The 11,365-nt window shown below is 41.0% G+C and overlaps 1 protein-coding gene across 1 annotated transcript; it reads right to left on the bottom strand.

Annotated features, from left to right (window-relative positions):
• Positions 1-1,022: 1,022 nt before the first annotated feature.
• paqr6 (progestin and adipoQ receptor family member VI) lies at positions 1,023-11,240 on the bottom strand. Its single transcript, XM_067237820.1, has 8 exons — positions 11,134-11,240; positions 7,540-7,832; positions 7,047-7,174; positions 6,572-6,777; positions 5,622-5,748; positions 4,878-4,974; positions 4,437-4,581; positions 1,023-4,103 (listed from the first exon to the last, which is right to left on the bottom strand). Exons 1-8 carry the CDS (start codon positions 11,147-11,149, stop codon positions 3,838-3,840), a joined length of 1,278 nt encoding a protein of 425 aa, XP_067093921.1. The 5' UTR covers positions 11,150-11,240; the 3' UTR covers positions 1,023-3,837.
• Between the last annotated feature and the right edge of the window lie 125 nt (positions 11,241-11,365).

Here is an 11,365-nt window from a genome sequence, read left to right on the forward strand (position 1 = left end):
CAAACATTACTTTAATGGGCTCTTTCCACGTCATATTTTCCCCTCTCACTTCTTTCTCCATAGACACTCTCTAGGGAGTGGTAATGGATTGTGAGTAATGCTATCGCTGGCTGTCTCCCTCTCTTCAGTGTACTGGAGATGAAAACATATCTCGGACCGATATCTGGACCACTGATAACTCTGAGGTCTTACACTGATACTGTCTTGATGGAAACTGTTCATAAATAGGTACAAGGAGGTTTCCTGCATGTACCTTGAAATTACTTGTGACAACCACACAAAACCACAATATATGATTCAGGTGTTATTAATTAATAAAAAATGTATGATAGTTACATGAAGATAGTTATATGTAACATACCGGTATACATGTTTCCATCAATCTAATATAATCAGGAACAAGTAACATTTCATGGAGTGAGAGCTACAATGATAAACCTTGTATTGTCCTGCCCCCTACTGCATTGACACACACATGCAATGTAGTTTGTAGTCTTGTACACTTGCAAAGCCATACAATCTAAAATCAGCAGATACAGAGAAGATCATCAGTAATACCTTTGAATTGTCTTGAGAAGGATCATAAATGTGGTAGCTCTTTATAGTGTATTGTTATATTTCAGTGCTGTAGTGACATGTAATAAGATTGCATTAGGTTTCAGTAACATCACACGTATCACCAAACAGTCTGTAATAATGCACTGCAATTACATGGGTACTGTAATTTCTATTACAGTGTATGACAATTTATTCAAGTTCAACCCATATAAATTCTCCAGAATTGAAAGTATTTATTGTGTGGCCAAGGTTCTCACTAACTAAGGTTATCCCTAAAATACACTTTAACTTGGGAAATACAATACCTAATACCTTAAGTACCTAATAGAATATAATTCTAAAGAATTCCTTCCTAATCTGGTTGAAGTGCAATGTAAATGAGACACTGTACTACAACACGTATTACATTGTTCTTTATGCAATTACACTGTTGAATAAAAATGAGAATAAAAAAATAAGTGGTAAGTCTTTTTTATTGAACAAGTATTCCAGTGAAGATTACATGTTTTTCACAAAGTTTAAGCATACAAAATAAACTATAATCTTACAAAACATTTCTCTCCAAATGGTAGTTATATTTTTTCCTGAAGCAGCATGTATTATATTTAAACAATGTCAGTGGTGCAAAAATCTACTATAACTTGGCTCCACTTTTCTTGTCTCCTTGCTTTACTCAAACTTTGTGTTTACAAAGAATCACCGATTCTTTCATTTTGATAGACTTGTGACTCCATCCTTGTTTTACTTAATTTGACAGTATGACCACTGTGTTTAGGTACATTTTGCTGTTAATACTGAAACAGTACCATGTACCAATACACTGAATGTGAGCAATGACTATAACAATACCCTCAACCAAATATGCACACCAAGTCAATCGGTTTTGACATAATTGGCAACATTTAAAATAGTGTTTTGTCTCTGAAGAAGATAGTTAATTCTTTTTAAGATCTGAACCTAGTCACAATTTGAGAGTATGTGAATTCAGATGCCATTCATAAATATGGCCCACCATGCCAAAGTCTGGTAATGACACATTTCCATAGAAAAGTGTGGTGAACACTAAATGCTGTAAAAAAAAAAAAGATTTTTAGATGATCATCCTTTATTAAAATCTAGCAAAGCATTGCCTAGATACAACATTGTAAGCCAAAAATAATTTCACTCTGGCAATAAAATATCAAGTCAGACAGGTCTGTAGGCTACACCTTTCAGGTTTGGCAGCCAACCAGCCCGTGTGTGTGTGTGTGTTTGTAAGTGTGTTTCTGCCGTTATCCTACAGTGCACATGCATTATATTCAGCATTACCTTGTCAAACTTCTGCTATACATATAACAACGTCCTGCTCCCTCACAGACCACAATATCACGTACAATTCCCTCATAACTCTCCAACGCCTCTACACATACTGCACAGAGCTGCACTACCAACAAAAATGCCCTACAGCGTGTGTGTGTGTGTCAATGAAAGGGTCTAAGAGTGTGACATATAACACTATGTTTGATCTTTAGTGTAAAAATGCTCTGTTTTCTTTCTATGATAGCTGTAATGTGACAGAACTACAGGATCTTCAGTCGTTTCACTGCTTTCCTTCCTTTCAATCATTCCCACAATGCACATCTGAATTGGAATCAATAGTATAAGGAGCACATATCCTGGAGTTAACAATCTCAACAAAATAACACAGTCTCAGGGGGAACATTGGAAACTTTGAAATATCATAATTTGGGAACTGTTATTAATGAAATACAGTCTTTTGTAGATATTCGAATAACTTAATTTTATAAAATAGGGTGCGATTATGTCACTTCCGACAGAACCCAACCATATTTTTCACTAAAGATAGTAACTGCTGATATACTACAAATAAACATATATCTAAGACAACATACAATGTCAATGATTCATGTAAACAATAGCCTCAGACTATGAAATAAATAGCGCAGAAATAGTTGTATTGTCGTAACTTTGCAATGACCACCCCAATGCTCCCACGACATAGTACCAAGATTTTTGTGAAATGCACTTAACTAATCTGTAATACTAATCTTGAAAATTTGTTGTATACATTTGTGACAAAATTGTCACCAATATGGTGACTAACATTCCTCAAGAATTGCTTCGATAATGACCATTGTGTTTCTTTCAAAAACACCATTTGCAAAATAACTGAGCAATAATTACTGTTGATATATTTTGAAATGTTATTTGCTTAGACACAACCATAAACCAAGATTCAATTAGTAATATCAGGATTGTAAGTCAAAACATCAGATGACCATTTTTTTTTAATATGTAACAGTCACAAATTAAACACTTACTGCCCACTTACTGCCCATTTACAGTATAATTTGCTGTCCAATACCAGGGGTTTAAAGGCACTTGTGGAGTTGCTATGGAAACATACCAAGAAAAAGACATGTCTTTTATTTTGTGGACACGACTCCACCCGGCCATACATTAATCCTAAATATTGCCGTAAAAGGACAGAAATCTAAGAGTGTTGCATTGGCCTGAAAATAATTTTAATCCATTATGGATGGCTATCAATTATCAATCTGGGCCTGGCAATCTAAACTGCTTTTCATTAGGTAAATGTAAATGAGAAAATGTAAATGAGATGATGATATGTGTATATTCCAACCCTGAGGAAAATAGTACTCCAGTAACATCTTCAGTTTGAAATGATACATTGTGGCCAGAACCATAAGTATAATTACCTGATAAAAGAAAGCATTACAAGAGGAGCTGGCTGGTAACTCAAAATGTATTAATTTGAGAAAATCCCTGCATTTTATCTTTCCAGTCTGATATTTTCACAATCAGGAATCCCGTGTTTAGGTAATGTTATGTCTTGTGCCTTGTGAATAATAGTGTCACTGTCAACAATAAGGCACAAAAAGGTGTCCTGTTTTAGATATCACACAGCTTCATTAAACCCAGAGCCCTTCAAGTATAGGTAAGAGGTAAGAAACATCCGTTTCTATGGTGGCTCTAAATGCTTTTCTGTTATTCGAAAGGTTTTAACAAAAGGACTGGGTCTTCAGCTTTTTCAGTAAACAGTGAAACACAATAGTATAACAATAGTTGTTAGAATAACAAGATTTAGTATCAAAACAATAGGTAGAAAAAATACATAAAAGTGACAGGATTAAACAAGCTCTACTTCTAACTGTTTTATGTTTCCTTTCCTATTAGATTAGCCAATGGGATTTAGCCATCCCTTTCCAATGAAAAGTACTGGTCAGCCTTTTTTCTAATTGGTGGTGATTGACACCCTCAAAGTTCCTTGTGTTCACATGGAAGCATGTGTGGTTGATTGGAGCTCTGACGTGGGTTCCAAAGCAGTGGGGCACTGAAGATGCCAATGATGCCCAGGTTGAGGAGGAGGCCTAGGGCCAGTGCCCCTACCGTACCCAGGAAGGAAGGAAGTGCCCCCTGGGCGATGAGCCAGGCACTGCGGGAGGTCATGTCGGCTAGTACGGCTTCCATTTGAAAGTGGGTGCCCACCACGGCACAGATATGAAAGAGCTGGTGACTGTGACCTGTTTGAGAGAAGGAGAAGACAGAGACAGAGTGAGAACAATAGAATGAAGGAAGAAGAGAGAGAAACACAGACATGAAACAGAAAACAAGGCAAAGGAGAGGGAAGGAAAGTAAAAATACCAGAAAAAGACATGCAAATGAATAAAAAAGTAATGAGTGACTTTGGAGGTGGTAACACCTGCCAAGTAAAGTAGAGGCTGCAAGCAACCACTACTTTACATCTAAATAACTAGGAACCACATTTAAAGACTGAACCCACAACACAGTCAAGCAGCTGGATTCCCGCCAACCACTACAGTTGCCATGGTAGCGCCGTGTTGCCATGGACCTACCAAAGTAGTCGAAGCGCCCGGGAGCCAGCCTCTCTGGGAGGTGGGAGGCAAACAGGAAGCAGGTGAGAACGGCGAAGAGGAGGTGGTAGCAGTGACTGGATAGAGCATCACTGTGGCTGCAGTTACCCCCACAACATAGGAGCAACTACACACACAAACACACACACACACACACAAGCATCCACACACATGTGCACATGCATACACACGCACACAGTAAGAAGATGGTAATCACACCCACACACATCAAATAAAAAAGAAACACAACTGTGGTTTGCCATAAACGTTACTTTCAACTAAACTACAAATCTGATTATCCATTATTGAGCCAATTCCCCAGACAAAAATATTATTTACGTAACAAACGCATTCTAAGAACATAATTCAATGATGTTAGGGAATATTAAGGTCAAAGTCAGTTTCTAATCATGTGACACTCACTCTGTAAAAAAGTGGTATGTTGTCAAAGATGAATGGAATGACGAATGCCCCTGTCCGTAGAATTTTACTCGTGTGTGGGTATTGCAGCTCCAGGAATCTGATAGAAAGGAGAAGGGAAAATATTTATGGGGTAAAGAACCCTACTGAAGCCAAAATAAATGTATTTCCACTATCAGGAACTATCAAGTCAACAGGTCTTTTAATTATGTTTTTTTTTGTTAAAAGGATTTTTGAGAAATTGAGGAGATTTGTGTGCTTCACTTTGTTTATTAACTGACGGTCATCTGAGAATATGCAGGCAAAATTGAGTTAGGGTATTATTTTGACTGATACAGTAGTTACATAATAATCTTGATGCAGAGTCCTCTTACTAAATTCTAAATCATATTAACCCTTGACCTTGGCATCTTCCGATGTGGTATAATAATGCCAACATTAGGGAATGAGTGATTAAACTAGTTCAACATTATGCTATTATATAACAGAAGATTTGACAGTTTTTCAGGTCAAATACATTAATTACAGGAAAGACAAGTTGGGCAATGGTTTTCAAGCTGCTGCAACTAAAGAATCATTGGTCCACATTTTCCAAATGTGATGACCCACCAATGGGATCTCTGGTACTAGAGCTTGAAATAACTCAAATCTTAAATCAGATTTAAACAATCTAACTTTTACCAAGACAGTATATTTTATGTGCAACATAAAACTAAAGGACAGAGAAAAGCATACGTTTTTTTTTACCTGGAATAGCAGGACAGACTGGTGCAGAATAGCGTGTTGCCAATAGCAATAGGCACAAAATGCTGGTGCAGCCAACTGTTGACCCAGCAGTCAGGCATCACGTAGGAGCCGTACGTTATGGCACAACCTGACCAGCAGCACACACAACACACACAAACAAACAGTGTCAGAGCCTACTGTACATGACTACAGTTAACTAAGTTCTGTCTGTCATAGAAAACTGGTTGTCAATACTGTAACAGTGTAAACAGTATGGGGCAAACCATTAAACTAAAAAATTTAATGACTTTTTGTGGCATTATCTTCTCATTCCATGAACTCCATGAACCCTATTTCATCCTTTTGTAACAAATCCACTGGCAGTTTGATGTCTTTGAAATGGAAGTTGGGACATTTGAGAAAGGGTATTTCTTGCAACTACATTTACATTTAGTCATTTAGCAGACGCTCTTATCCAGAGCGACTTACAGTAAGTACAGGGACATTCCCCCGAGGCAAGTAGGGTGAAGTGCCTTGCCCAAGGACACAACGTCAGTTGGCATGACCGGGAATCGAATTGGCAACCTTCGGATTACTAGCCCGATTCCCTCACCGCTCAGCCACCTGACTCCCTCAACTAATGAGCTTTGCGGAAGATTAGCGATTACATTGTAAGAGAACACAACAATAAAGTTATTGTCTAACTAAGTCTATTATATTTTCGACAGACAGACAACAATTCAATCACACACCCATTCAACAAAATACACACCATAAAGAATACAATATACTCAAATAGGCGGATGTCCTTACAGTATGACAAAGGATGACCAATAAACTTACAAGCTTTTGCTCATGAGCTAATAGTTGGAGAGCATCTACAGTATAAGAGCTCCATCCTCAAAGAGCAAGCATGACGTCAGCGCTGGCCACAAAAGGAAAGCATGAAGAAATGCCAGCGAGCATCCTACCCAGGCTGTACAGGCTGAGGGCTCCGTAGTCAAAGAAGTAGCAGACGTGTCGGGACTCGGGCGACATGGTGCTGAAGGTGTGGGCGCAGCTGGAGGTGAAGGGGTAGACGCAGACCAGCAGCATGTACACCAGCAGGGGCCAGGTGTAGCTGTCCGACAGGAAGCTCAGCGAGGAGCACAGGACGCTGAAACGCCACAGGAAATACCTGAGGGAAAGAGAGAGAGACTCTGTGACGGCGGTCGCGAGGTCAGAGGTGTTAGTCTGTGAGAGGCACAGACGTGCGCCGTACACAAGGGTTAGAGGATGTCCGATACGTCATACTGCAGGCTACGCTGCCATAGGTGCCTCTTCCTAATTGAACTGTTTAATGAACAATGGCAATTGTGATGTTTATGAAAGGGGGGGAATATTCCATACAGTTGTTAAGGGCCAATCACGTGTGAAGGAGTCGTTTCTTTTTCTCATCGTACACACCATGTTGGCAGGAAGTGGGTCCAGATGTTGACCGTCTCATTGGTCATCTGAAAACTGCTGAGGATGCAGTCCAGGGCTGAACTCCGGGGGTGGCGGTAGCCTGAGATAATGCCATCCTCCCGGAAAACCTGAAGTCCACACACACACACACAGAGAGAGAAAGACACACACACACTGTGACATTTGTCAGCACGGAATATGTTTCACACCAAATTTGTATATGACCACAGTTATGGTCACTTGGGAAACGAGAGGTCATGAAAGCCAGTATGCATCAACACACCCCCAGACATGTCATGTTTCTCTATTTTATGCCCAGGCATAATATAGTGTACACCAAAAATAGCTATTGCGTAAAGATGTGAAGCTTCCAATTTCGGAAATCGAAGATATAGTATTTTGGAGAAATATGATGGCCTATTCTTTCTGTACCACTGTGAGTATCCTAACTATGAGTGTCTTTGAAATCTCATCAGACAGGGCCAAGACCTACCTTGGGGACTTGGTGGATGTCGAACAGCTGAGGCAGTTTAATGCTGAGCATATCTGTTGGGAGCCGGATGGCCCCTCTCCCTCTCTGGCAGGCCTCTCGGAACTTGGCCCGCCCCCCCCGGCACAGGACACACCAGACGGGGCAGTCAAACGTCGGTGCCTTAGCCTGGACTTGGTCCTGGGCCACATCTCCCTGCCCCGCTGGCTCCCATGGCATGCAGCAGCCACAGCCTAGGCCCCAGCCCTGGCCCCAACCTCTGCTGCTGCTCCCCCCACTCCGCCACACAGGAAACACTGCACGGACACAGACACAAAGGTAGATGGAGGCGGAAAGGAAGGAAGACAATGGTTAGCGTGTACATGACAGTGTCTTATGTCATTCTTTGGAATAGGATTATATAGACAGTTGAAAACCATGTTTGTTGACATACTTTATTCATACATGTTTATTTTGCACTTGTGATGTCTATTGGAACTGAAACCCCGCTCTCAGAAAAACCCAGACGTGAACTCAGAGGGGTACAGTGGTTGTCATTGTCACAAGCTTGTGAGCTGCTAACAAAGCTAGCATCACAAAAAAGAATGTGATCTGGGGCTCAGCAGTATTGGACAGAGGGCTCCTTCAAAACCGTCTCTGTGCATCACCCACGCAACATGTTCAATATTCCAGACATTCTTTGGCTGGCAAAACAATACAATTGTTCTTCTCACAAATCTGGTGAAGAAGTAAAACATTTCTGCTAACAGCATTCTTTTTCTTTGGTGGGTCTACCTAGATAAACACATTTCTGTTGGTCACATACAATTTATGCCAAATATGAGTACTGTGCATCAGTTTTTTTTCTCTGTGTCCTTCATAGTACACACCTAAGAGAATCTGAGCGTGCAAACAGACAACCAGACATTAGGCTGTGCATGGACGACATTTAATGTACTATACATGTAATGTACAGCAGGTTATGAGATCACAAGTGGGCCCAGACTAAACAGCGAGAACAGCTTCCCATCCAAAACCCTACTGATACACTGTCCATAAAAATCGATTATTTTCACACAACTTAACTTGTGCTTTCACAACACTGTGAAAATGAACGGACCGACAAATTCCTACAAAGTAATTATATACAATTTACCTGCGACCCACCCTATATTAGTAACCCCTCTCAAATTCCAAGTTCTCTGGATAGAAAATGTTTTTAAGCGGAGAAAACTAACTGAGCTATCCACACTGCTCCACAGTACTTCCTGAAAGGAGCGTTCTTACGTCCCTCCCAGACTCCAAAACCTCTGATCCATGTGGGGATCAGCCTAGTCTGCTGGGTAGCAGGGGCGACAAATGGCCTTCCCCTTCCCCTGTCATGATCGAGGCTACCTAGGGCCTCCTGGACATTGGGTGTGAGCTGAAAGAAAGACAGAGAGAGAGAGCGAGCGAGCCCAGCTGCAAACCCTATCCTGTTTACTTGTACAATGTGTGCTTTGTAAGGCCCCATCTGAAAAGAGAAGGGCCAAGAGCTGACTGTTACACACTGGGATGGATGAAAATGAGGGGCAGTTCTTCACTTTACACACACACACACACACACCCACCCACCCTAACCCTAACACATAGCCCTAACGCACAGACTGTATGGAAAGTGTATTGTGATTCAAACATACACACAAAGACTCGCAAGTTCTCACACAGACATGCAGACCGTTACAGATATGTACACAGGCAGAAGCGCAGAACAGCGCATGCTTTCACTTACATTGACACACACACACACACACACACACAAACACACACAATGCAGAACAATGGCTTGCATTTGAGACCATGCTGGTAGAGTCACTGGGTTCGGGATGAGCAAAGTCTGTGAGGGATTCATTAGCAAATGAGGTGCACATTATTGGAACACAGGACCTGAAACAATGTGTCAGTGTGGCTTTTCGGTTGCAAATGCTGCTGATCTACATAGAGTAATGCAGATAGAGCATACTGAGGTTGAGCAAAAAGCCATACCATTGTTGGGAACAGGGACTGTACAATGTGACATCTGGATAACTTTTGATGGAGTCAGGTGGCTGAGCGGTGAGGGAATCGGGCTAGTAATCCGAAGGTTGCCAGTTCGATTCCCGGCCGTGCCAACTGACGTTGTGTCCTTGGGCAAGGCACTTCACCCTACTTGCCTCGGGGGAATGTCCCTGTACTTACTGTAAGTTGCTCTGGATAAGAGCGTCTGCTAAATGACTAAATGTAAATAACGCTGACAGGATTTTCCAGCTACCATATTTCAACTGCAGCAGAGGAAGGGTAGAAGCACTAGTCTTGGATTAAACACATGAGCTTCAAATAAAGAAGCCATCCTGCCAAAGCATCTACCAGATGCATATTTCATTTGTTTATCCTATAAACGTGATGGCCTGTCTGCAGTGTGAAACAAGTGTGAAAACACGACTCAATTTCACCCTTTTTGCTAAATGAGTCTTCAGTCCAAGTAAATAGTTTTTTTCAAAAGTAAGTTTAAGTCTTTTCATTGTTTTCCCAGCAGCCTTTCTAATTACTCTTAAACATGCATTCAGCTGACAGGACAGTTGAACACTCCCAAGACAGTTGAAAAGAAAACACCTACATTTATGAGGCTTTGGACATTACTCCCTCTGGCACATCCTTATATGAGCGTGAAAATGTTACATATGCAGAAAGTATATAATTTGAAATGCTTTCCTTTGCTCGTGATTTCATCATATGACCTGCTTCAATAGGCATCTATCACTCAAGGGCTGACAAAAAGATGTCAATATGGGGCTTGTGTCAACATGGGCTCAGGTCCGTTTTTTTTTGTTCAAACAGCCCAGGCCTAAGACTTCGCGCCACAGAACATTCCATTGATGTGTTGCGACACGATTTTGTACTGAACATCGTGTCCAAGGGTGGAAGACATCATCTACGCCTTGTACATGTGGGAGGGTACAAGTGGGAGGGTACATACACATACACAGGCAACCATACACGCCCAACACACTCTCGCACTCAAACTATTTGATGAAGAAAAACAGGATTTACTGGTTCCTGTAGGCACAGTAGAACAAGTTAAAGCCACACAATTGACTCCCTTAATTTGATCTGGAGATGGAGCAATCATGAAATATCACATTCATATTGAAAGCTATAGGTTATTTTACAAAATAACATAATGTGAAACACCGGAATGTTTGCTGTAATAGTTTACATTTTAAGTAATTCATGTAGGCTGTAATTTGAATTCTAACTTTAATTAATTGAAAGTAATCTACTGCTAAAATTGTCATTAGTGACTGGAAAAGTGTAGAGCAACCCGTCAACAATTGAATATTGAAGTTATTACTCAGGAACATACCTTCACACAAACACAACGTCCCAATTCAAGTTCATCTTAACTGTAATAGCTATATTTTTCCAAGAATATGCATTGACTTAAGAGTTCCAAGCCGTAGAAAATGGGAGAGCCCTCAGCTGTCTGCCCCTGACAGGGCTAGCCTAGCCATCTGGTAGCAGGACAAAGCATTAGTTCAACACAGTGGCACCAATTATATAGATCTTCTAATCTAAATACATCTTTAAAGTGCCACTTACCGTGCGAGTCGGGCATGCGGAGGAATTGAATACCATATAACAGAGGAGAGATGAGAAAATCCTTTGGCAAGGCCTCGCTACTGCGGTGGGAATCTAGTAGCACTCTAGGTGTACGCTCTCTAACACAACTCCTGGAAGATCGAGGGAAACCACTAAGCAACACTCCTTGCTGCTCACGTGGAATTTTGCAACAACAATAACAAGAGCCATGTGTTCTGTAGGGCAGAATGTC

This window comes from Osmerus mordax, chromosome 6, assembly GCF_038355195.1.
Source record: "Osmerus mordax isolate fOsmMor3 chromosome 6, fOsmMor3.pri, whole genome shotgun sequence".
NCBI classification, from domain to species: Eukaryota; Metazoa; Chordata; class Actinopteri; order Osmeriformes; family Osmeridae; genus Osmerus; species Osmerus mordax.